Source organism: Cryptococcus neoformans, chromosome 1 (genome assembly GCF_000149385.1).
Source record: "Cryptococcus neoformans var. neoformans B-3501A chromosome 1, whole genome shotgun sequence".
NCBI classification, from domain to species: Eukaryota; Fungi; Basidiomycota; class Tremellomycetes; order Tremellales; family Cryptococcaceae; genus Cryptococcus; species Cryptococcus deneoformans.
In genome coordinates this window covers 1,195,459-1,218,993 of record NC_009177.1, presented here as the reverse complement: position 1 = coordinate 1,218,993, position 23,535 = coordinate 1,195,459, and the positions used below count along the sequence as shown (strand labels likewise).

Genomic DNA, 23,535 nt, shown 5'->3' with positions numbered 1-23,535 from the left:
CACAAAGAATGCGTCGAATTAAGCAAATATTGTCAGAACAAAGTTCTTAATTTTTTTTGTTCATCCCTCTAGAACCTCTACAAACAAAACTTTTTAAAGCTTGGAGAGGATAGCGTCAGTGTACTCCTTGGTGCCGGCCTTACCACCGAGGTCTCGGGTAATAGCCTTGCCCTCAGCGATAGTCTAAGATACTTGTATCAGCATTTCGAACGTGTGGAAGAGCCAGGGAGTTCCACTTACGGAAAGAGCGGCCTTCTCGATCTTGTCGGCGAGCTCGTAAAGACTCATGTGTCTGTGGACAAACAAGTCAGCCACGTTACGAGCCAAAGGATGTGTATGATCAGGCACGCTAGGATACAGGGCCGGGACAATGACGGAAGGGATCTGTGTCACTTACCGGAGCATCATCAATGAGGAGAGGAGGAGAGCGGTGGGGTTCGCAAGGCCCTTGCCTTCAATGTCGGGTGCAGAACCGTGAACAGCCTCGAAGATGGAAGCGTCCTATTTGTCGCCAGTGAGTTCTATGCTAGGCGACCCATAATCATGTGAAAGACTGACCTTGCCGATGTTACCAGAGGGAGTAAGACCGAGACCACCGATAAGACCGGCAGACAAGTCAGAAAGAATGTCACCGTACCTATGAGGAATTAGCAATCATTATTAACACATGCTAAAATCAGCGCACAAGTTAGGCATGACCATAACTCGGTCGGCGAAAGGAGAGGGATCGGAAGCAATCTATTGATCAATTAGCTCATGTCAATTCACCGACAATTTTCTCAATTACCCTCAAGCAAACTCGGTCGAGGAGATCCTCGTCGTAAGAAATGTTAGGGTACTCCTTGGCAACATCCCTACAGGCAGTAAGGAACATCCCGTCGGACATCTTCCTACGGATCAGTACTCTTGTCAGCCTGTTCTTTGACCTTTTACTTGACGGAGATGACACCAACATGATGTTAGCCTTGTGGACGGCAGTAACCTTGTTCCTGCCACTTTCAGAAGCGTAATGGAAGGCGTATCGGGCAACACCTACACAGTATCAGTGTCGTTTTCAGAACTACTAGAAAACAAGAGACCACTCACGCTCAGAGGCCTCTCGGGTGATAAGCTTAATAGACTGAACGACACCATCGACGATCTATGCGCCTTGTGAGTCATTATGAAACTAAATTCGAACGAACTAAACGCACTTCGTGCTCGATACCGGAGTACTCTCCTTCGGTGTTCTCCCTTATCAAAACAGTATTGACGTTGTCGTAAGGAGTCTTGTAACCCTTAATAGAAACACAAGGTCGCACGTTGGCGAAGAGAGAGAAGGTTCGTCGCAGTGTGAGGTTAAGAGAAACGTGACCCTTGCCGACTTTTCATCGCAGCCTGTCAACACCGGCAATATCCTTTGAAAAACCAAAGAAAAGAACATACTGGGGGTAGCAAGAGGACCCTTAAGAGCAACGGTATTCTTCTTGATACTCTTGATGGCATCGTCAGGGATGACGGTCTTACCGTCCTTGAGGATAGGAGTCACGTCAACCTCTTCCCAGACAATGGGAACCTGTAAAGTTACACGTCAATTCCGTTCCTCACATACAATCGTCATGAGACATACCTGGGCAGCTTTGAAGATTTGTTTAACACTGTTGGCAATTTCAGGGCCAATACCATCACCGGGGATGAGCGTGACGGTGTAGTTGCCCTACAAATTCACCATATCGCCATGTCAGCTTTTGTGTTCCACTTGTTGCTGGCACTTATATACGTACATCGGCACCCTTTTTGCCAGCGAAGGCAGAGGTGGGAGTAGAAGAGTTGAAGGCAGAGGCATAGTATCTCACGCCGACAGGGGCCTGCGAGTTTCAAATAAACAAAGGTCAGCTTTCGACAACACGTCTTCCAGATAGACAGCGCTAATCATGCAGCTGTCAAGTGTGTGACGAATACTGACCTGGACGGTGCGGAGAGAAGAGACGACACTCTTAGAGGCTGATCGGGCGAACATTATTTAATTATGGGTATTTTTGGTCTGAAACAAAGAAAAGCAAAGAGAACGAAAGGCTTGTGTAGTCTCTTGTGGTCTCTTTCGTCTTGTCTCTCTTTTCCTCAGATACCGACGTCAGGGCCATCAAATGGTCGGATCTAATCGGCCGAGAAAGGCATGCGAAGCCAATCCACCTTGGGTAATAGGCCCGCAGTAAAACGTCATCTTGGTCCGTCTTTTAGGTCCGCGAAAACCTGCAGATCACGTGACTATTATTGCCGGTGCAGAATTTCTGTTTTCGCCGCGGTGGACGCACAAAAGTTGGAGGCCTGCCGGTAACCTATTCCTCTATTTCTTCTTATTCATCTCCACCCTCAAAAAGTAAAGTATTATATATAAAATGGCCAAATCCGCCAAATCTGCTCCTGCTGCCACCGTCAAGGTTGACAAGAAGGACAAAAAAAGCAAGAAGGATGAGAAGCCCGTCCCTGCCCCCGCTCCTGCCAAGGCTGCTAAGGTCGGTTTCTCCCTCTGTTGCGATAACATACCTTTGATACTGACAGAGTTTACAGAAGGATGTAAAGGAGAAGAAGGAGAAGAAATCCAAGAAGGCTAAGACCCCCACACCCCCTCCTGAGAGCTCTACCTCCGAGTCTGAGGACTCTGAGGAGGACTCTTCCGACTCTGAATCTTCTTCTTCCGAGGACGAAAAGCCTGCTGCTAAGACTGCTGCCCCTGCCGCCAAGGTTTGTTATGCTTCTACATGTTTTTCTGAATGCCAATAACACATTGCTTAGGCTAAGGAGGAAGAGCCTTCTACTGAAGAGTCCTCCGACTCTGACTCTGAGTCCGAGGAAGAATTCAAGACTGAGACTAAAAAAGAGGTTAACGAAGAAGTAGGTCGCTACCAGTTTATTTAAATAGAGAAGTTGTTGACGTTCTTACAGTCCGAATCCGATTCTGACTCTGACTCTGGTTCTGACTCCAACTCTTCTGAGGATGAGGACGAAAAGGTGGAGGAGACCAAGGAAGAGGCTAAGCCCCAGGCGAACGGTAAGCCAATATTATGCTATTTCGGATTTAGACTCAGGCTAAAATTACCCAGGGAACAAGCGAAAGGCCGAGGAAGAGTCTATTGCCCCTGCGAAGAAGGCCAGGGCCGATGGCGGTGACGAGGAAGCCACTACCAACGTTTTCGTCGGCCAGCTCTCTTGGAATGTCGACAACGACTGGCTCAAGTCCGAGTTCGAGTCTTGCGGTGAAGTTGTTTCTGCCCGAGTCGTCTTCGACCGTGACTCCCAAAAGTCTCGTGGTTTCGGCTACGTGGAATTCGCCGACCTTGAGTCCTCTGCCAAGGCTATTGAGAAGGACGGTTCTGAGATTGACGGCCGTGCCATCCGTGTTAATTACGCCACTCAGCGAAAGCCCAACGAGGCCGCCGAGAAGCGTGCTAGGGTCTTCAACGACAAGCAATCTCCTCCTGCCGAGACTCTTTGGATCGGTTCCCTTTCTTTCTCTGTTACCGAGGACCAGGTCTACGAGGCATTCGGCCAACACGGTGACGTCCAGAGCGTTAGGCTCCCCACCGACAGGGACACTGGCGCCCCTAAAGGTTTCGGTTACGTCCAGTTCTCTTCCGTTGACGACGCCTCTGCTGCTCTCAAGGCTATGAACGGTGCCGAGATCGCTGGCCGTGCCATTAGGGTTGACTTCGCTCCTCCTAAGCAGGACAACGGTGAGAGAGGTGGTTTCGGTGGCGGTCGTGGTGGCGGTGGCTTCGGCGGCCGTGGTGGTGGCCGAGGTGGCGGTAGAGGACGGGGTGGTTTCGACCGGGGTGGTAGGGGCGGTGGCCGTGGCCGTGGCGGTCCCCCTCGAGGGTGAGTCTCTTGCTCATCTGCATGTCCATTCTGACGCTGACTTTCCAACGTAGTGGTGCCCGAACTGGCGGTATTGTCAAGCCTGAGGGCCAGAAGGTTACTTTCGACTAGACTGCAATAATGTAATACTTTCTTCCAGTGCTTCGAGTTTCCATTCATCTGTCAAATAGAGCTTTAATAGCATCTCCTATTAAAAGGATACCCTTTCTTTGCAACTTGTTATTCTTGGTTGAAATATTCGTGTGTGGTATCTATTATGTGTAATGCATGGAAACCCTGCTTGATGTTATATTATTTATTTTCACCCATCATTTGAAGAGCTATTCATACAACAGGCAGTAGTATGCTCTCCGGTACAGGTATATCTCTGTTAAAAACTGTTATTGAACAACAACGAACGACGACCGACGTATTATTTATACTCAGCAGGGGGTCGGATATGTCCGCGCAATTGTTCCTTCATCAAGCACCAGACGACGTCAGATGATTATAATAATGCCTCTTCTTGCTATCGACCGTGAGGGTCTTCCTTCCTGAGAGCTTCCCAGGACTTAAAATAATACCTCGCACACTCAGCCCCACAATGGCCCTGCGATGCCGCTTCTCCTGCATTCGTAACTATCGAGCTGCGACATCGAACAGAGCATTCAAACGCAGCATCATGTCACACATTCGGGCTGTCCATTCCAAGCCCACTCTGGCTGTCACAGATGATGACGCTGCTCGTCTCCAGGTACGATTACTCAAAGTCTATGAAGTTTGGCTGATTTACAACAACGCTTTAGGAGATATACGCTAAATTTCAGGACCCATCATCTCATTACTACATTGCCCCAGGCTCGTTCGGTCCAGAACACGAGGAGGATCATAGGACCTCCCATGTGCCAGATCCCGCATATTCTCTTGATGCTATAACGAATGCAGAGGCATCATCACCTTTCCAAGGCTCTCAGGAACAGAGAGAGCAAATGGATGACAGACCTTGGCTGAACGAAGATAGTGGAAGGAAAGAGCAGGCTCTCGAGTACTTCAAGCAGCAGAACCATGATACCACCGGGGTCTTGACCTGGCCTGTGGCTTGGGGTGACCAAGATAGCTTCCAGTGGGTGCAAATATCTTCTTAGCTTCAGAGAGGGTACTGATCCTTTGGGCAGACATGTGAACAATGTCCAGATACTGCGATGGGTGGAGTCGGCTCGTATCAGGTACTGTGAGAGCTGGGCCGGAAAACTGGGAAAGAAAACTGTCTACGATATGCTGGTGTGTCGCATTAGGAGTAGTGCATGTGGAATGGCGCTTATGCTGTACTACACTAGCGCGCCAAGGGTACCGGCATCATCCTCAAAGAGGTGTCAATCAAGTATAAGGCGCCGATTACCTATCCCGATACAGTGATCCCTGTTTTCCTTTTAGCCACATTGCTTAATTCTGACTCAATTCCAGCTCATGATTTCCAATTGTATTCACTCAGTCAACGTGGAGCGAGCCAGCTATGGCCATCGACACATCATTTGGTCTTTGAAGGATCAGCATGTAAAGGCTGTCAGCGATTCGTGAGTCAAGTTCATTGCTCGTATTATCACATACTCAAATATGGTCCAGGTCAATTGTGATTTATGATTATGACAACCTGAGGAAAGGTGTTATGAGCGATCAATTGAGAGAGCTATTGCTGAGCGTAGCCGGGGATAGTAAATGGAGCGAAGAAGATACAAAATAAATATCAAGATGTTAGAGACATACAGTGGGTAGGAATATTTGATCTTGTCAGCGCTGATCACGAAAAACTCGATAGCATGCATTGATCTTTTATGATACAGTATACAACAATACATCGAGTTGACATTGACAGCTACTCATCTCTATACCACGTACAGTCCAGCCACAAGGCAAGCCATGGTGGTTACCACAACGACGATCGCCATAACTGGTTGCCAGTCAACATTACGCAGGCCTGCACCGGCAACAACGATAGTGGTGGCTGCACCCTGAGCTTCCTCGGCATTCACACTCGTACCAGAGCTGGAGGCTGTGGCGAATGGATTAGCACCTGCTGAAGACGTGGCTTCGCCCCCGAAAGTTAACCCTGCAGCAGAAGTTCGGCTTCCGGATGTATCTGATAGAGGCGAAGCGCTTGTGCAATTGCTTGTGAAGGCTACATTCTGGTAAGTGCGCATTACGGCAATTTAAGACAGGACTGACCAGCGTAGGCCCTCATTTGGGCGGTACTATTGGACGACTGAGAGCCAATGCAACTTGAGCATTTACTTGCAGCGGAGAGAGCATCGCTCGTGCAGATACAATTATCGTCCGTACAGGTCTAGCAAGCGATATCTCCTTAGCACGTGAGATATATTAGAACGGTTTATCCGACACTCACTTGTGCCATCTGTTGCCAGTTTTCACAGTCATTAGAACAGTTCGAAAGCTCATCGCCACTGAAGAATTCGCGAGCAGAATTAAGAGCACCAATGCCGGATTCGTTTTGAGTGGATATTGTCCCTGACAATGTAGATGCCCCTGTAGTGAGTGCTCCCATATCACTGACTTGTGCAGATTCAGAGAGCGAAAATAACGAGGTGGGACTAATAGAGGCAGTATGGAGAACGGTTGAATACGAGGTGATGACGACCACAGAAGCCGCACCCGACGCAGAAAGCTCTGATATGGAGTCAGTCGCAAGTGCCACCAGATTGTTCAACGCGTCAGAAGTATTGGCCATTGCATTTGAGCTTGAAGTGAAGGGAGAAAGGATAGTGCTGGAATCATTGCTGTCGTTGATTTCCACTGCTACAACCTCTCTATCGCTTGTCTCTGTTGCAAAAGCCGATGATGAAGCCATAGTCGCTGTCAGTAATGTGACGTCTTCGGTAGCGGTTATCTTTGCGGTATCCGTCAAGGACACAGCGGTAAGCCCTGAATAAGTCTCCGAAGCAAATACTGATTCTTCTTGCCCTTCGCAATACTTTATCTCAACCAGTACTGTTGACATGGGCGCCACATAGCCTGCGTCATCACATGTCTTCAGAAAGGAGTTGAAACTATCGATGGCCTCTTCGCTGGCCAGGCATTGGGCGCATACTTGGGCAGGATACGACAAATCGCATGCACATGAATCGTTGGAACAGGACGATATGGAGGAGAGAAATATGACGCAACCACCGCCGGGGTCGGTGCAGTTTGTTGAAGGCTCTGCCAAAGAAGCGAAGGAAGAAGCAAACGGCATACTGCCTGTGACAGAAGAAGAAGCTACTCTGGAAGTAGGAGAATTTGCAGAGGATGGGTCTGACGATGTTACGCTTGTAGCCGCTTGAGAAGTTTGTCCGAATGACGCTGCTATGCTTTCATCCGTAGTGGCGGAAGCGATGCTACTGTCGGTGACCGATCGTGTATCTTCCGTCCCTTGTCGGTGAACTAGCTTTCTGACTCGCTGCAGGGCCTTGGTGTCATCTTCCTGGACTGTAGCATGAACTCGCTTGGTGAAGGCGGCTGCCACAAGCAGTAGGAAGGGAACAATGAGGGCGATTTTGATTCTGAGCATTGTCATTATATCTGAACTGTGACTCAGGTCAGATTGATATTGATATTGCACTTTGCAGCGACTGACTGCCGCCTAGACCTGAAGTTTTGTGCGTGAAATATTGAAAGTGAGAGTTTCTGCTGGTCTTGTTGTTTGATATTGAGCACTGACGTATATTATTGTCATTAAAATGGTAGAAACATTATCTAACCGATGTCCACCACACATCAATTGCAGAACATACCATGGTGGTGTATTACCCATTGTTGCCATTGCTTTTGACACTTTTTAAGCGTCTTATCAATCCTTTGGTTATTCAAAACTTGTATAAAAATCACGTTGCCGTGATAGGGCTAAGGAGACAAAGGATGATGAGAGCTGTGACATATGCAAGTCCGCTTACTTTTTACAGCGGATTTGATGACAAAAAATGATCGCCATCATTTGGCTATGATGATCATTCCAGCTCCAGAACGGTTTCTCTTCCTCGGCGGAGCAAGAAGAGCAAGAGGCCGCGTCGACCAGTGGATATTTCGTGGTATTGACTCATTAAATATTCGCTGACAGCAGTAGATATTAGATATATCACTCAAATGAGAATTGATCCTTGTTACTGATTATTGGTACCTTCGCTAGGCTTGACATGGCAAAGCTTGTACAGTAGGTGACATCAATACTGTACTACTACAAGTTAAAGTTAGTTGTTATAAGTAAAAACATGAAAGATAGGGAAGATTGGTGGCGATCGATCGAGCAACTTGTAGAAAATATATCTTTGACGCTCCAACGATATACAGGTCTGTGTCCGAAAGAAAGATAAGACAGAAAACATGAATAGTAACTTGGAATGAATATATAACTTCGTACAGGCGCCTTCATTCAGAAGGTGGAAATAGAAGCGGGAATAAATATTTGTAATCAACAATCAACCAAAGCCAGAATGAAGGTTTATAAATTAAGATTTAAGATTCAAGGTACATTTGCCGGATGCAGCGTCGCCGTCCGGAGTGCGGCGCCTCTGGAATGTTTACATGTTTTCATTTTTTCATTTTGAACTTGGGAGTTGGCGATGCTATTCCGTTTCCAATCGTTCCTGATATCATCCTCTTCCGGTGTCCGGTACCTCTCCTTTCCCTTTTCCTGCTTCTCCCTTCCCTTTTCCCTTTAAACGATCGGCGTTCAACAGCCTCTAACCTCCAGCAGCTCCCAGCTCCAGCTCATCATCAGCGCTCAGGCAGAGCATCCGTCAGCCGTCAGCAATCGATCGCGAGTCGTCAGTCTACTACTGTAGTATCTTAGTCTTATAATTGATGTCATGATGTTTCATCACAGTTCACACTTCACAGACGGCGCTTCACCAGTAGCAACATTCTGGACGACTTTGGTTCGCAAGTCATATCAAGCGTCCTGCGTTATTATGCGCTTATGCCCATCATACTCAGTCATAACCCATGCAGCCTGCAGCTCACGTACTACGTATCAAGTAGCTCATGGCTCACAGTCCATAACCCATACCAGTTACAAACTAACAACAAGCTTTTATCAAGTATGCACAACAAGGCGAGCGACGTGTTACGCGTTATGTGGCAAACGGCAGCGTGCAAGCCACGAGGCACGAGGCACGAGGCCAAGGTATAATAAAAGTAGTCACGACCTACTACCGGCGCGGTGCCAGGCAATAAAATAATTCCACATTTACACTGTAAACTCTTGCACGCCACGACGTTCTACCGCACGTTCCACCCAGCATTCAGCATTTTCACTCTTCATGCTTTACATTTTGCATTTTACATTTGCAGGTATCATATGGACCAGCTTGTCGACTTTCGAAGGCTGGAAAACGAAACGGATGATGATAGCTGACATGGCAGGTGGCGGAGGGTTGAGGATAGATGGAGGCGTCGTCCTCCAAACATAACGAAAACAAACCGCAATTTTTGAACGAAGACAAGCCCGAAGATGGAGGATCGGACAGGATGGTATGTTTTGCCGATCCAGTAATACCTGTTTTTGTCTGTCGCTTATTGCCTACGCGCTTGATTCTTATTTTCTTACCCCTTATCCATGGAGGAAGAAGGGTTCGGGATTCGGAAGATAAGACGTCCTGGTTCCTGATTGATATAATTGAACGGATGCTCTGCCTCTCCTTTTGTTCCCTGTTGTTCATAATCTACTACAGTCCACTCAGTCATGGTGGGTATATAACAGAACCCCGATCCAAATTTCCTCCCTTCATCCTCATCTGTCAAATCAACCACTATCACAACGACTGCACATTCTTTCTTTCTTTTTTCGCCGTCTATAGTTACGATCTTGACTCCTGTATACATTTGTATCCTCCAGCAACAAACCTCCTTGTATCCACCCGAATCTCCCTAGTAATTTTTTTTTACTGTCACGCTCTTTTTCACCTTGTCGCTCTCGTCATTGACTGATTTGACACACATCACTTGTGCCTCACTACGTACAGCAGCCGACAACCCTTGCCCTATTACTATGCAGTTCCAGCAGATCTACTGGCTTCTTGGAGCCTTGACTGTGCCGGCTAACGCTTACTTTATCCTCTCACACCCTATCCTTGAGACCACTCGATTGGATCCGTGAGTACAAACTCTTAGGGAGACAGTTAGCTAATTTGTCGGCAGCATTGTTTCACCTGGTGAAATCTCTAGCCATGTCCATGCAATCGTTGGAGGTAATAACTTCGACAAGACGATGACGTACCAATCTACCCAGGAAGGTATCTGTACCACGGCTTCGTAGGTACACCGCTTCCATGGTATGATTGTATCTGATTTAGAGGCAGTATCACCGTCGACAAATCCAATTATTGGACTCCCCAACTGTACTACTATAACCTTGCCGATGAGTCTTACGAGATGATTCCTGTCTCATATGTTAATACATATTACTTGCCCCGCTATTCTTCAGGCGAAGACACAGTCCAAGCCTTCCCTGATGGCCTCCGTATGATATCTGGTGACCCTTTCCGACGAGAATATGTCGATGGTGATCCAGACTCTACCGCTATCACCTATGTCTGTCTCGATTACGACAATGATCATTCGGGGGACGCCGACTGGGCTGAGCGTAACAGCTTTTTCGATCATAACTGTCCCAACGGTATGAGGGCCCAGATATTTTTCCGCTCTTGTTGGGATGGTGTTAACCTCGATTCTGACGACCACAAGTCCCACATGGCTTGGCCTGGTGGTGGGGTCGATGGGGGTGACTGTCCTTCTACTCACCCTGTCCGTCTCGTGTCTCTATTCTACGAATTCATCTACAACGTTCAAGATTTCCCTTTCAACGGTGCAGGCAATGTCACTTGGGTTTTCGCGACTGGCGACACTACTGGTTACTCTATGCATGGTGACTTTGTCAACGGTTGGCCTTCCCTTGCGAATGGTACCAATGTCCTGCAGGAAGCCCTCGATCAGTGCAACGAGGACAACGGCGTAGGTGGTGAGCTCAACAACTGTCCCCCTTTTGTCCCTTACATCGATTCCGCCTCTGCCTCTGCCTGCAAGCCTCTCAACCTTTTGGTCGACGAAGACGTTGGTGACGGTCACTCTATTAGCAAACTTCCTGGCGACAACCCCCTTTGGATCGGGGATGGCACCAAACCTACTTACGCCAATTACACTGATGACGGTATTGGATTCACCGACTTCAAGTCCGTCATTCCTGATGGCTATACCGAGGTTGGATGCATTGCAGAGAGCACGACTGGCCGTGCTCTTACAGGCTCTCACTTTACTGCGAGTAATATGACAAGGGGTGTTTGTGTTTCATTTTGTGAGGCGAATGGTTACCCTTTGGCTGGGTGAGTCTTTTCATTCTTCTTACAAGTCGAAATGTATCTCATTTTTTATTCTCTTTGCTAGGATTGAATACGCGGACGAGTGCTACTGTATGACATTCATTATCTATCAGGTAGTATTATCTAATGCTGATATGGTATAGGTGATTTTGAGATGAGGAACGGGGCCTCCAACACCACTCTACTTGCTTCTGAGAAGTGCAATTTGGCTTGCCCTGCAAATAGCAATGAAAACTGCGGTGGTTCTTCAACTCTCACTCTTTTCAACAATCCTTCTCTGTACTCTACTTTTACATATCCTACTGGTTGGACCTCCTATGGGTGCATGACTGAAGCTACCAATGCGCGAGCGCTTGCCAAGTACTCTTTCACCTCTTCTTCCATGACGCCTCAATTGTGTATGAGCACTTGCCAAGCCGAGGGCTACATTTATTCAGGGTATGTCAAGTTTCGTCGCCCTTCCCTTTTGATTTAGTGCTGATTGCGGAACTAGAACGGAATACAGCACTCAGTGCTATTGTGGAAACACTTTCAGTGCAGGTAGTGTCCCTGCAGACGAATCTAGCTGTAGCATGGCTTGCGGTGGTGAGTCAATGTCGATATCGTTACCTTGAAATATGGGCTGACTTTTTCCACTAGGGGACAAACTTCAGACTTGTGGCGGCAGCGATCGACTCACAACCTTCAAGTTCGACAACAACGCCGCTTCCAACAGCTCAAGTATCACAGCTTCCGCGACTGCTTCAGTTACTGCCAACGAATCTACTTCCAGCAGTTACGTGACAACAGCTCCGTCGTCATCCCTTGGGTAATGGAACCTACATGGCCGGCCAGTACTCCAAGCGATCCTTTCCTGCCAAGTTCATATGGTAAAGGTGCCTTTGCCAGGCGCGCTGAATAGCATCAAGGACAATCGATTTTGTGTAATTTGTTAACATTACAATAGTTGAATAATTGAGAATTACAAATATGCATCCATTTGCAGGATGGATGTCCTCACGTCAAGAAAGACAAGCTAAAATTATGGTATCAGGTCGTCAAAACAGGTGGCCCTCCACAGTGCCATTATTGCTTTTGTTTACTCCTCCCAGATGACTTTCGTTCTTGATGCGAATGAATGCTCAAGTACACACGTTTGCATCCCTTTTGAAGTCTTTTGCTGGTTGCTTACTTTCGTTCCAAGTTCTACCTTGGCCAAAAAGACAGATTCAAATAACATAGATATAATGGATATGCCGCTGGTAATCCTCACAAATCCGCTAGGAAGACATTATTGGGAAGAAGCCTCAATGGCTAGCATGTGTTCTACCAGACTTTGAATGGTTTAAAGGTGTACAGGTGACGATGGCGATGCCTCAGATAATAAAGCTAATTGGCATTTAAAAATGGATACATAACACCAAGGCTTAGGATTACAATATTAATGTGATGAAGCATTAAAATTGATACATTATACCAACTTCTTGTCTTCACCTCGCTTGTTATCTTCTTGAAGAGACTATTCGGCCCAGTAATTTTAGCACTCGAAACTCATTTGAATGATGAAGAACGACTTACCACTCGAAGGCGTTCAAGAGCAGCACTGAGTTTCTCGATCCTCTCACTAGCATATTCTCTAGCCTATTGGCAACTATCAACCACTGCTTGACGTTGACTGATGTAGAAACAACTTGAGCTTACCTTGTCATTAGCCCTCTGTTGTGCCTCATTCGCTTCGGCCCTCTTTGCTGCCCAGAGTTTCTCTACAGCTTCTCGAGCACTCTGAAAGTCAGCAGTCTCCTTCTGCTCCACAGGGGCTGCGTCACGAGATGCAGAGGTAGGAGTGTTAGACTGAGGTTGAGCTCGATATTTGAGAGCTTCTTCGCTCAACCTGCGTTCCTCCATCTTCCGCTCTCGACAAGCCTTCCAGCCCCGTCGACGATGATCGTCTCTGGGAGAAGCTTCGTATGAAGGATTTATATCGTTAGAGTCGAGAGGGGCCATTGTGGTAGCGGCAGCAGCGGTGGAGTCGACGGGAGTAGCAGGAAGAGGGCGGCGGTGATGCATGCTGGACCAGCATTTGGGGTCGGTGATAAACCTCTCCAGATCTTGCCGTTTTTGGTCATGATGTCTGTGCCAAATGGTCGCGGCTCCTATACCCAAACCAAACTATGGAGGACATTAACAATGGATATAACGACGTAAATGGAGAAGGACAAACCCAGAAGAAGCGCCTTAAAAATGGTCGCCTACCAAATCGTCGCCCATAAGGGTACCTCCCATCATAGTAATGGTGGTAGCCTCCGTAAGGTCCTCGAGGAGGAAGTCCCCCTCCGGCACCGAGGGCAGCGTTGGCGGCAGCGCCTTCAGCTGCACCTGCCGCCCCAGCACTGGCGGCGTTTGTAGCACCAGCCGCAGCACTGGAAGCTACTGCAGGGCCTTCGACAGGATAGGCAGGCCAACGAAAGCGATGGCTAATGGAGTAATGGAAGTCGGGATGAGCGAACCAGCGTCGATGCCAGCTGTTGGGTTGAGTTGGGTTCATTGTTCAAGTTTGTTGTTGTCGGGATTATTGGAGGTGTGTCCGTTGTCAAGTCGCGTGTGAAGCTGCGATGTAAATCGGAGAGCTATGGGACGTATATATACACCATAGGGATAGTCAGCACAATGCATGCCGAGTGGACAGGTCATGGTATGGGTGCCGGGAGGGGGGCCGCCGAGATGACGGCGAAGCGTTCGCAGCAGATCATTTTCACGCCGAGGGCAGCGAGTGACTACCCCGCTGACTGCCGAGCCGACAGATCAGCCCTCGGTGAGCTCTTGTTACATAAGTTTGATATATTACGTAACTGTTCACCTGTGGAGACTTCCACCGCGATGCCAGGAGGCGGTCATCATTCCTGTTGTCGCAGATCGCAGCCCGATCCTCCATGTATTCTCTCACTCGACAGTTCTTTTTATCCTTTCTGTAAAAATATCTTCCCTCTCTTCTATCTCTCTCCCACGCCATGGCTTCAAAATCACCCCAGCCCACAGTTAACTCCAAAAACCTCCAATCATCCTTTGACACCCTCATCGACAACTACACTTCTACAACGCCCGCTCGCGTCAAGCTCATCGACGCATTCTTGCTTTTCATCCTTCTGTCAGGCATTCTTCAGTTTGCCTACAGGGTTTTGATCACTGTGTATCCCTTCCATGCCTTCGCTGGAGGGTGAGTTCGCTTTCTGTGGTTGCCAAAATGAGCTGAGCTGACAGGCTGTGCAGGTTCGGATCAACTGTTGGACAGTTTGTTCTTTTGGCGGGTCTGAGAGCGCAGGTTGCTCCCGGACGTGATGGAGAGTTCAAGGAAGTTTCTCAAGAACGGTATGTGTGGCGTTCCATAGTTTCGGATGCCATAGCTGAGATTTCACTTGAAGAGCATTTGCAGACTTTTGCGCAGCATCTGTTGTCCTTCATCTTTTCGCTTTCAACTTCCTGGGCTAGATGTGTATAGATGAGAAGCATGTAAGATCATTACTATAGCAATATAAATTAAGTGGTCGTTGGCCATTACTCCTGGAATCGAATCGACTGTCGACAGCAGACCGTGAAAGCTATCGTGGGTATCATCAATGCTAGATATGTGGCTACAGTCCGGTTTCCAAGTTCAGCTACTTAGTACATGTCTAGCTATTTGCCCTCCGACTTGGTTTTGTCTTTGCTCTCCATCCTCTTCACTCCTGCTTCCACTCTCTTTTCCAAGTCATCATAAGTAGCTTTTGCTAGGGCCGGATCACACAAGACGGGAGGTACACTAAACCGCGAATCAGCTCTGTGCAGACACGGAGGATGCCAGTGATACTTACTCTATAACAGCACAATCCCTGACAACATCCCCACCTCCTACTGTACTCCTACGAGGGTCAATGATCTCTTTACCTTGGTCCTTTACTTTGAGAGTATCGTCAAGAGCCTCGTATCGGACTGGAGCAGATAGGGCAAACAGAACTGATTGGATGGTCTTTTGGGATGATGGCGTCAGAATGAGAACGAAGGGGTACAATAAGATCCAGCTACGATATTGGTCAGCTTCCCTCGTTATTATTCGCACATCGTACGTACAGAATCTTGCTCAAAGGCGTTTCCACCATTGCAGCTTTCAAAACCTCGGTCCTGGCCCAAGGCATAATGACACTAACGCTCATAACGTTGCTTTTCACACTCATGTCCCTCTTTTTGACCACCTCATCCTCGTCGCCAGCCACGGGTACAGGCTTGACGGCACCCAACGCTGCGGCAGCGAGCGTATCTAATATAAGCTGGAAATGCTTCATCAATAGTATGGTGCTTATGCTCCTTCGTCCAGTATTATACACGATATCGTCCCGAGGCTTCACGCCGGCCATGGATGGGATCGCGGAAGTCCAAGCAGGGGATACAAGAGAGACTATCCTGATACTTCTTTCCTTGGGAGCTCGCAACAAGTAAGGCAATAAAGCTGTGAGCAAGTGGTATTGATGTTCGTGCACGCTCCATTTCCCCTCGATCTTTGGTTCCATCGGACGAACTTCCCAGCCTTCTCCGAGGACGACAGCATCAATCCTTCTTCCATCCGCACCAGTTGTACCAGTAGGGGCTGCAGCCCATTTCTTCGTAAAGTCCCTTACCGCGTCTGGAGTCCTGGGAAGACTCTCGCAGTGCAGTTGAGCGACGGGGTTACGGGACGCGGAGAGACGAATAGTGTGCAGTATAGTCAGGAGATCTTGAGGCAGAGGACTTTGGATGGGCGGGAGGAAAAGGATTTGTGGAGGTGATGGAAGATGTAACAGTTGGTCTATAAGTGTGATAATAGTGGGCGTTGGAGGTGCCTATGGAAATGGTCAGTAGAGTCCACCAAAGGCGTTATGTATTTTTTTTTTCTTGTATTTTTTTATGAAGAGACAACGTACAACCACCAAAATCATCTTCCCTGCCCATTCCCTTTCCCAGCTACATTTCTTGCCTCCAGACCACAGTTTGATCCAGAAGATGACAGCGAAAGTCGCAGCACCCGCAATCAACTGTGAGGTGGAGATATCTCCAAATGCCGAGGCAATAGTGTGAATTGGCATGGTTCCAGGCCAAGCAAGGTCTTGTTGCAGATGAGTGGATGTATGTTTGAAATATGTTGTCGTCGAAAGAAAACGAAGGAAGAGCCGTCGGCGACGGCACCGCCTGCCGGTCACACGCAGCAATTCATATTCTTTTTATCACGCGTCGACGCGTCTACACTCAGCATAAAAGCGTCTTGACATGCTTACCTCCATCATTAAATTGGCTTCAGTCTTCTCTCAAAGGCGAGTGCCAAATACAATAGAATGAGTACCTCCAACAGATAATCTGCTCTAATTTAAACACAAGAAAACAAGTAGACCAGCTAAAAAGGAAAAAGAACAAAAATATTGACGAGAGTGGGATTCGAACCCACGCCCCGGAGGACTGCCGGGCTTTCAGTGTTGAACAACACCTTAAGACAGCTGTTTAGACCACTCACACATCTCGCCATTGGATGTTCGGTCTGAACAGCTGGTACGCTATGAGCAGGCCTACATTGTTCCGCTCTACTTTACCCGACTTTCTCGCTCATCTTCTGAATAGTTATTTCTAAGACAAAGGGCTTCTTTCTTTACTTTGCGATACCACTCGTTGCAGACCATTTTCACGATGTCCCACCACCCTACCGCCAAGGAAGTCGACCGAACCTACCATCCCAAGGGCTATGTACGTCCCGATTGACGCATGATCCGGTAGCAAAAGGCTAAATTTCTCATAGGGCATGTCTCCCTCCCTCGCGCGTGCCAGGAAGCCGTTTATCTTGACCAATGTCCTTATCGGAGGAACTATTGTTGCATTTGCCTTGGGTGTCTATGCCTACTCTATCTCTGCAGTGCAGCAGGATGATTTTGTTGGTGTATCTCAATCTTATCACAATGTGGAGCTGACTCAAGGACATTTAAGTCTGATGTCGAGGATTTGCTGCCTCCTATTGAGGAGCGAAAAAAGATCCGATCTATTGAAGACGAGGCTAGAGAACAAAAGGCCTTCCAGTCGGTCGCGTCTGTACTTCCTACCAACCGCAATTTGCCCCTTGCTACTTCCACCCCTGCTTCGCCGTCTAAAGCTATTCCCGAGGCGCCTCTCGCGGAAACGGCCGCCGCGGCTCCAAAGACTTCCAGTAGCTGGGTACCTATCAAGAGGCTCGGAGATGTCGAATGGATTAAAAAGAGGGGATGGGTCGACGGTAAAGGAAATGTGCTTGTCTGGGGAGCGCCTGACGTGGACCGGATAGGAAGAGTGGGTGACGCTGTCAGTTCCAAGAAGCTGGTCTAGGACATCATGGGAAGTGCATAAAGTGCATATAAACATTTTACAACACATAACATGTATGATACGTACACACCCCTCATGTAGCAGGCTATCATATATCAGCCATGTGGTCAAACGTACACAACGAGGCTCGTCACTCACTCTCAAAGCCCTTAGCCTTTCGGCTAGGTTGCTGTCCTCCTCTTTGGATGCCTCTCCCAAAGTGGGCTCCTTGGCCGGCACCTTGGCTTCTCCCAATCCGTGCTGAATCTCCAAACCCGCTTCATCCGCCACTTGCAGCATGAGACTATCTACTTGATCTTGAGGAGTCGCCATAGCTGTAGTGTCCGACATAGTTGACTCCATGTAAGAAGTCTGAACGTCCATATCGGCAAATTGAGACTCGAACTTGTCCATGACAAGTGATATCTAGAACCTTTTTAGTCACTGCTCTAGAGCTCCATCAGACAATGCTTACCCGTTCGAGGTTCATACTTTCCATCGCCTTGTCCATTCCTTTGACCACACTCCCCATACTGTTGGTGACCGATCTCATCGTTACCGCCGTCTCCACTCTACTGGCAACAGCATCGATCCTAGAAGAGAGGCGCAGAAGGTTGAGCCCCTCATTCTTTTTGCGGATGGCGTTTTGGGCGTAGATTCGGGCACCGTCGGTGTTGCCTTTGGCCAGAGCCTTCGTCCATGTCAGCATGGAGAAAGCATTATCTGAATTATACATACCTGCTTCAGCTTGTTTTTCTCGGCCGCTTCGTCCTTGGTGGCCTTTTTGGCCTGCCTCTGGAGGGACTTGGCCGTGAACTGGGCAAGGTCAGTTTATGTCAGTCTCGGTTGGAGCAGGGTACGCACTTTGAGCTGGAAGAGGGATTCTATGGATGGGTTAGCGCTGTCCGATTGACCTAAGTACGATATACTCACTTTCCAAATTGCTCATGCTGGACAATCTACGGATGTATGTTGACGAAAATGGAAGGAGGAAAGTAATGACGAAAGTGATTGTCTGCGATCCTGCGAACGCGGTAGTCGAGGTTTGACACGCCGATATTAAATTGGAACTCGTGTATTTCCACATATCGCGCATCCGGTTCTCTGTTGCCCACCATCTCTCTCAGCAAGGTAAGATCTTAAGAGTTCCAATCCTCGGATTTTAGTAGCATATACAGGCCGTCTCCAAGTTTACTGGCATTGCTACGTCTGCCGGTGCTTGAGAATGGGTTTACTCCACCTCCTGGCGGTCGCCGGCGGTATCGCTGCGTTTCTCTTCGTCACACTCTCTTTAGGTGAGTACATGATGGTTTGAACATTAGCTGATGGTCAGCGAGTGGGCTGTTATGGCTGGCTGAACTCATAGAAGAACACTCTAAATATGCAAAAACTGTCGGTATGCGGGCCATTTATGTGGGTATTTGGAGGCTGGACAGCTACCATTGGCGGGACTGACTCCTTTACAGGCTATAATTGGCCTGCATATTGTTCTTTACTTTACGGACAATCTCCCAATCACCCCCATCTTATTCTCTATTACCTGCCACTTTGTCTATCTTTCAAACTTTTCATCATCTTGGCCTCTCATCTCTCTCACGTCCCCCCGCTTTATCCTTTCCTGTATCTTGGTCGTCGGCGACCATTTTGTCTGGTTCTTCCACTTTGCTGCTGTAGCTCAAGAGGCAAAGGACTATCGCGTGCCCAAATATAGGTACGGAGGACAGCAAGCCAAAGCTGCAGGCAATAACCCTTCGTTCGGGGATGTCGCTGCATTTTTTGCCGTTTGCGTGTGGTTTGTCCCACTTTACCTGTTCTTGAGTCTTAGCGCGAATGACAATGCGCTCCCTTCGTTTGGTGAGCGTTTCAAGTGTCATTCAGTGCTGTAATGGCAGAAAGTGCTCACGCTCGTAATCAGACTCATCGGCACCTCCATCCCCTTCAAGCTCCCATGTCAACCTCGGTTCCCCCCGTCTCCATGCTCATGCCGACCGCAAGCATGCCACATCTCTGATAAAATCTGCTCTGCTGCCATTGCTCTCTTTACTCCCCTCTATTCGCTCTCGATCACGAGTACGGAATCCGGAAGGTCTCATTGCTCCTCGCTCCCCTTCAAAATCTTCACCTTTACCTTCACCCGCATTACAAGCGCCAAATTATTATCCATGGGGCACGGAGGAGAAACCCATGTCTTCACCAGGGTTCATTACTCCGCATAGGAGTATGACACCCTTGGGAGGACCGAAAACCCCTCCACCGCCTAGGAGGACGCAGAGCGAGCTGCAAATATCTACGAGAGGGAACTCGCACTCTGGGCCACGGGCAGAGGAAGGGATGAGAAAGGTGTCAGTCGGCCGGCCGGCAGGATTGGCGTCATCGACAAATTTGGCGCCCGCCACCGGAGGTGAGACAGAATTATCCAAGAGAAAAGCGGACTGAATGGAAGAGTTTTATGGTTCAAAAATCTATCTAAATGTAGGGGATGTAAGGTACTTGATGCATGGTATCCAAGTATTTGTCGGCCGTATAAGGTTTGAACAGGTGTTTCCACCGGGATTTGCGTAACAGCGTGAGCTGAATAATCTGCATGCTACATTCATTCTACTTTGCCAGTCCGTTTACTATAAAAGTACCATTTGTCTGGACCTTGGCGTGTTCACCAGTGTCGACCCACCTACAAACAATCATGATCAGTACTAAGCTTCTCACAAGAGCCATCCTTTACTCACCCATCTTGAACTCTCCCACCACCATCGACTCTTTCCAGGATACTCGGCCCTCTGATAAAAACTCTCCCTTCAATCCATTTGTCCCCTCTGTCGTGCGCCTCATCCACATCCTCACCTTTCAACATCACCTCCACGTTGCTCGCTGGAGGACCAGAATGAGACTTCTCGGTGGATTCCCACATGTCGACTTGCTTGAGAACATGATTTACCCCTGGGGATTGAAGGTCATAGAAGTGAGACACGAAAACGGGACCTGAGGAATAGAGTGATGGATGGAGACGAGTGAGCGGGAGAGAGAGAAGGAGGTGCGAAGCTCCCAAGGCAGTTGGGGATGGTGCGTCCCCGACAAGGATGACGGCACGAAGCTTTCGACCAGCCACGCCTCCCACGACATTTTCGCGCATCCCCGACCAAAGAATCTTGTCCCAGATGCCATCACGATCCACGTGTCCGTGGCTGAGGTCTCGAGCCTTGTGTAGCGCGGCAAGAGAAGCCCAAGGATGAGCTTCGTAAGAGAACTGAAGACTGTCGAGGAGAGCGCGATGGTACTTGGGTGTAATGAACAAAATGGTGGGTTTGGGCAAGTCTTTAGTGGGGTCCGCAAGAGCAGTGAGGTGTTCGACACATTCAATGTCCTCTACGTCAAAAACAGGCTCTTGATTACCGATCATCCTGTATCCGGCGCCTAGTACTGCTGTTAGTCATCCTGGTCAGCGTACTGATAATAAAGCTTACCGTTCCAAATGCTAGCAAGGGCGATAGTCATTCCTAAGGGGGTGTCAAGGCGGACAGCGCTAGCAACGACGTCGTGAAGCTTGCTGGAAGGTCGCTTGTCTGCGGGGAAAATCGAGAGCAGAGATGCAATACCGGCAGTGACATTCTATAATCATCATCAGCAATTAGCAATTGGCAATACTCCGGGAACAATGGCGAATGCCCCTACCATGTGAGTGACTTTGACAATGACCGGCTTTTCGGGGTCCTCAGACTCTGAATAGTAGTAGCTATGCACATCGCTAAAGTGTGCATCTAAGATGAATCAATATTGACCGCTTTTTGCGACGACTTACTTTGCAACTGAATCTTCTCGGCCATTTCACTCTCAGCCATCTCCCAAATTTCCTCCCACCAATGTATAGTCAACCCCTTCCTTCGAGCCTCCTCTACAACAGATCTCTGGAGCTTGTTCTCATCTCCAATGATAAGTACACCCACTTTATCGCCCTCATCCTCCCAGACTTGTTCAACAACTTCAGCAAGCAGATCAGCAAAGACAACAACAATGCCTGCCGTAGGATGGGCGCCATGGCCAGTGAGAGCAGCGGTTAGAAGCCTTGGATTCGGAAGAATAGCAAGAGGTCTATGTGGCGTGGCTGAAAGAGAGAGGAGCAACAAGGGAAGAGCGCTGTTTGGGGAAGGAGGAATGAGGGTGACGATACTAGACGCGATCATGGGCGATGAGCGAGGGAAAAGAATCTCGATACCCAGAGGTACGAGTCGAACAATTTCCGCAAGTGCTTCATCAGTGAGCTGATAGGTGTCAGCATGAACTCTCAGGATCATAAAGCACTCACTTGTACATCGAGGATACATCGTTGATCTGGTCGGGTAGCCTTCTCCTTGGGGTCTGCTTTTGGAGGTCGGGCAACATCTTGGACGGTTTTGACAGTGTTAGCGGGTCTCACAGTCAGCTGAGCAGCAATTAGCCTCGTCATGTAGGCAAAGTATGAATTAGCGCACAGGAGTGCCTTGTCCCGTAGCCCATGATCTGTAGATACCTGTCTCACCACTTTTCCTGACAGCGGAAACCTCACTCTGCTTGCTGAGCAGAAGCGGATGGACCAGAGGTGATGGAGCAGCAAAGAAGCGATGATAGATCGCGAGTGCTGCAAGAAGGGCGAGAAGCACGACGGTGAGGTTATCTATTCCAAGGTCCGGCATGACGATTGATGTGCCAGTAATGCTGCGAGCTCGAACTCGCGAGACTGACGACAGGGCCGGGTGTGGTTTTCCGGAGGATGGAGGTGCGCAGCTCTGATAGGAAGAAGGGTGCAGGGGATGGGACCAACGGCTGTTTTGATGATGTCAAAGAAGGATTAGATCATGTCCCAGCGCTTGCAGCCGACTTGCGGGTGGATGTCGCCGAGATGTTGGATGTTGTGCGTCGTGCTGTCTCGGAAGACCATTTACCGCTTCACGTCACACCGCCAGCATGTCCACCACGCCCACCATGCCGAGCACCGAAGACGTCTACTCCAATGATCAGGACTGGTATCCAGGCAGTACGCACTCTCTTCCCCCGCCGACCCCATCTGACGACAGCTCCCAGTCCGTCAGCGCTCAAAACCAGGCAAAGCTCCCCACGAAGCAATATACGATAAGACACAGGACATGTAAGCCCCACTTTCGCCCTCCTTCTCATCCTCTTCTAACAGTGACACGTATGGCCTGAAGCAATGGTACCCTCGTTACGGATAAGCCTGCGAATCGAGCAATGCTAGCCAATCAACGACGGCAGAAAGAACATGATGCGAAAGTTCAAGCAAAGCGGGAAAGACGAGCTGCTCAAATGGGCCAACAGTCAAAGTCAAGTCTCTGGACCTTCCTACCCATTCTGCTCTTCCTCCCTCTCCTGTCTTCATTCCTTACTCAATCGTACACCTTTAATCTGTCTCCGTACGTCCTCCCTCACCTACGGAATTTTTGGGCCGAAACGCCTCTTAATATATGGCGACGGGAGATGAAGGAGTTCACCCCTCTTCAACTAGCCATGTTCGATGGCTCTCCTGATAGGCCAGTCTATTTGGCGATCGATGGCATTGTCTACGATGTGTCTGCCAATAGGAGGATCTATGGGAAGGGCGGCAGCTACAATATGATGTGAGTGTTGGCTTTCATTGGGCAGTTGCTCTCCTGTTGATTCGACAAGGGCCGGTCGTGATGCCTCGAGAGCATTCATCACAGGGTGTTTTGAAACCCATCTTACTCATGACATTCGAGGCTTGTCCAAAGAAGAATTAGCCGTAAGTCAAATACAATACTTTCAAAATCGCTTCTGACGCATCGTAGTCCCTTGAACACTGGAAATCGTTCTTCGCCAAGAGTGACAAGTACTTTAAAGTCGGCACCGTTCTCAACCCACCTATCGATACCGAAAGCCCTATACCGCCATCCTGCCGCGAGGACGAATCAGCATCGGGTGCGGACATCCATGCCCCTGGAGAGGCAGCAGCGAAGAAAGGCAAGATTAAGCCTGGACCGGTGCACGGGCAATAGACCATAGTGGATTCTAAACATGTACT

The 23,535-nt window shown here is 48.6% G+C and overlaps 13 protein-coding genes and 1 non-coding gene across 14 annotated transcripts; 7 read left to right on the top strand and 7 right to left on the bottom strand.

Annotated features, from left to right (window-relative positions):
• Positions 1 to 93: 93 nt before the first annotated feature.
• Positions 94 to 1,999, bottom strand: CNBA4420 (hypothetical protein; the record flags this gene model as incomplete). The annotated part of the gene is made up of 13 exons (XM_772880.1): positions 94 to 183; positions 241 to 292; positions 398 to 501; positions 559 to 637; positions 686 to 738; positions 788 to 890; positions 954 to 1,032; positions 1,087 to 1,141; positions 1,194 to 1,363; positions 1,426 to 1,555; positions 1,610 to 1,696; positions 1,764 to 1,847; positions 1,946 to 1,999. 13 exons carry the CDS (start codon positions 1,997 to 1,999, stop codon positions 94 to 96), a joined length of 1,140 nt encoding a protein of 379 aa, XP_777973.1.
• A 379-nt stretch (positions 2,000 to 2,378) lies between these two features.
• CNBA4410 (hypothetical protein) lies at positions 2,379 to 3,966 on the top strand (the record flags this gene model as incomplete). The annotated part of the gene is made up of 6 exons (XM_772879.1): positions 2,379 to 2,495; positions 2,542 to 2,724; positions 2,776 to 2,874; positions 2,926 to 3,031; positions 3,084 to 3,855; positions 3,909 to 3,966. 6 exons carry the CDS (start codon positions 2,379 to 2,381, stop codon positions 3,964 to 3,966), a joined length of 1,335 nt encoding a protein of 444 aa, XP_777972.1.
• Positions 3,967 to 4,438: 472 nt separating this feature from the next.
• On the top strand, positions 4,439 to 5,575 carry CNBA4400 (hypothetical protein; the record flags this gene model as incomplete). The annotated part of the gene is made up of 6 exons (XM_772878.1): positions 4,439 to 4,588; positions 4,641 to 4,957; positions 5,010 to 5,115; positions 5,172 to 5,246; positions 5,299 to 5,408; positions 5,458 to 5,575. 6 exons carry the CDS (start codon positions 4,439 to 4,441, stop codon positions 5,573 to 5,575), a joined length of 876 nt encoding a protein of 291 aa, XP_777971.1.
• A 142-nt stretch (positions 5,576 to 5,717) lies between these two features.
• CNBA4390 (hypothetical protein) lies at positions 5,718 to 7,402 on the bottom strand (the record flags this gene model as incomplete). The annotated part of the gene is made up of 3 exons (XM_772877.1): positions 5,718 to 6,010; positions 6,058 to 6,175; positions 6,236 to 7,402. The coding sequence occupies 3 exons, from the start codon at positions 7,400 to 7,402 to the stop codon at positions 5,718 to 5,720; spliced, it is 1,578 nt and encodes a 525-aa protein (XP_777970.1).
• Positions 7,403 to 9,871: 2,469 nt separating this feature from the next.
• Positions 9,872 to 12,010, top strand: CNBA4380 (hypothetical protein; the record flags this gene model as incomplete). Its single annotated transcript, XM_772876.1, has 7 exons — positions 9,872 to 9,975; positions 10,021 to 10,134; positions 10,182 to 11,201; positions 11,263 to 11,288; positions 11,342 to 11,636; positions 11,692 to 11,783; positions 11,838 to 12,010. 7 exons carry the CDS (start codon positions 9,872 to 9,874, stop codon positions 12,008 to 12,010), a joined length of 1,824 nt encoding a protein of 607 aa, XP_777969.1.
• A 638-nt stretch (positions 12,011 to 12,648) lies between these two features.
• On the bottom strand, positions 12,649 to 13,722 carry CNBA4370 (hypothetical protein; the record flags this gene model as incomplete). The annotated part of the gene is made up of 4 exons (XM_772875.1): positions 12,649 to 12,696; positions 12,756 to 12,818; positions 12,879 to 13,346; positions 13,399 to 13,722. 4 exons carry the CDS (start codon positions 13,720 to 13,722, stop codon positions 12,649 to 12,651), a joined length of 903 nt encoding a protein of 300 aa, XP_777968.1.
• Positions 13,723 to 13,844: 122 nt separating this feature from the next.
• Positions 13,845 to 14,663, top strand: CNBA4360 (hypothetical protein; the record flags this gene model as incomplete). The annotated part of the gene is made up of 4 exons (XM_772874.1): positions 13,845 to 13,989; positions 14,214 to 14,391; positions 14,445 to 14,543; positions 14,597 to 14,663. 4 exons carry the CDS (start codon positions 13,845 to 13,847, stop codon positions 14,661 to 14,663), a joined length of 489 nt encoding a protein of 162 aa, XP_777967.1.
• A 186-nt stretch (positions 14,664 to 14,849) lies between these two features.
• On the bottom strand, positions 14,850 to 16,270 carry CNBA4350 (hypothetical protein; the record flags this gene model as incomplete). The annotated part of the gene is made up of 4 exons (XM_772873.1): positions 14,850 to 14,973; positions 15,026 to 15,232; positions 15,282 to 16,027; positions 16,109 to 16,270. 4 exons carry the CDS (start codon positions 16,268 to 16,270, stop codon positions 14,850 to 14,852), a joined length of 1,239 nt encoding a protein of 412 aa, XP_777966.1.
• A 331-nt stretch (positions 16,271 to 16,601) lies between these two features.
• Positions 16,602 to 16,702, bottom strand: CNBAt170. The gene is given in 2 exon segments: positions 16,602 to 16,644; positions 16,664 to 16,702. It is a non-coding gene; the product is annotated as a tRNA-Leu (tRNA).
• Positions 16,703 to 16,862: 160 nt separating this feature from the next.
• Positions 16,863 to 17,528, top strand: CNBA4340 (hypothetical protein; the record flags this gene model as incomplete). Its single annotated transcript, XM_772872.1, has 3 exons — positions 16,863 to 16,919; positions 16,972 to 17,103; positions 17,157 to 17,528. 3 exons carry the CDS (start codon positions 16,863 to 16,865, stop codon positions 17,526 to 17,528), a joined length of 561 nt encoding a protein of 186 aa, XP_777965.1.
• Positions 17,529 to 17,601: 73 nt separating this feature from the next.
• On the bottom strand, positions 17,602 to 18,456 carry CNBA4330 (hypothetical protein; the record flags this gene model as incomplete). The annotated part of the gene is made up of 6 exons (XM_772871.1): positions 17,602 to 17,613; positions 17,667 to 17,933; positions 17,983 to 18,198; positions 18,246 to 18,323; positions 18,372 to 18,391; positions 18,441 to 18,456. The coding sequence occupies 6 exons, from the start codon at positions 18,454 to 18,456 to the stop codon at positions 17,602 to 17,604; spliced, it is 609 nt and encodes a 202-aa protein (XP_777964.1).
• A 276-nt stretch (positions 18,457 to 18,732) lies between these two features.
• CNBA4320 (hypothetical protein) lies at positions 18,733 to 19,943 on the top strand (the record flags this gene model as incomplete). Its single annotated transcript, XM_772870.1, has 4 exons — positions 18,733 to 18,802; positions 18,841 to 18,920; positions 18,974 to 19,361; positions 19,423 to 19,943. 4 exons carry the CDS (start codon positions 18,733 to 18,735, stop codon positions 19,941 to 19,943), a joined length of 1,059 nt encoding a protein of 352 aa, XP_777963.1.
• Positions 19,944 to 20,105: 162 nt separating this feature from the next.
• CNBA4310 (hypothetical protein) lies at positions 20,106 to 22,174 on the bottom strand (the record flags this gene model as incomplete). Its single annotated transcript, XM_772869.1, has 7 exons — positions 20,106 to 20,178; positions 20,234 to 20,918; positions 20,969 to 21,113; positions 21,177 to 21,262; positions 21,304 to 21,763; positions 21,808 to 21,924; positions 21,974 to 22,174. The coding sequence occupies 7 exons, from the start codon at positions 22,172 to 22,174 to the stop codon at positions 20,106 to 20,108; spliced, it is 1,767 nt and encodes a 588-aa protein (XP_777962.1).
• A 289-nt stretch (positions 22,175 to 22,463) lies between these two features.
• Positions 22,464 to 23,509, top strand: CNBA4300 (hypothetical protein; the record flags this gene model as incomplete). The annotated part of the gene is made up of 5 exons (XM_772868.1): positions 22,464 to 22,515; positions 22,563 to 22,626; positions 22,688 to 23,113; positions 23,163 to 23,256; positions 23,303 to 23,509. 5 exons carry the CDS (start codon positions 22,464 to 22,466, stop codon positions 23,507 to 23,509), a joined length of 843 nt encoding a protein of 280 aa, XP_777961.1.
• Between the last annotated feature and the right edge of the window lie 26 nt (positions 23,510 to 23,535).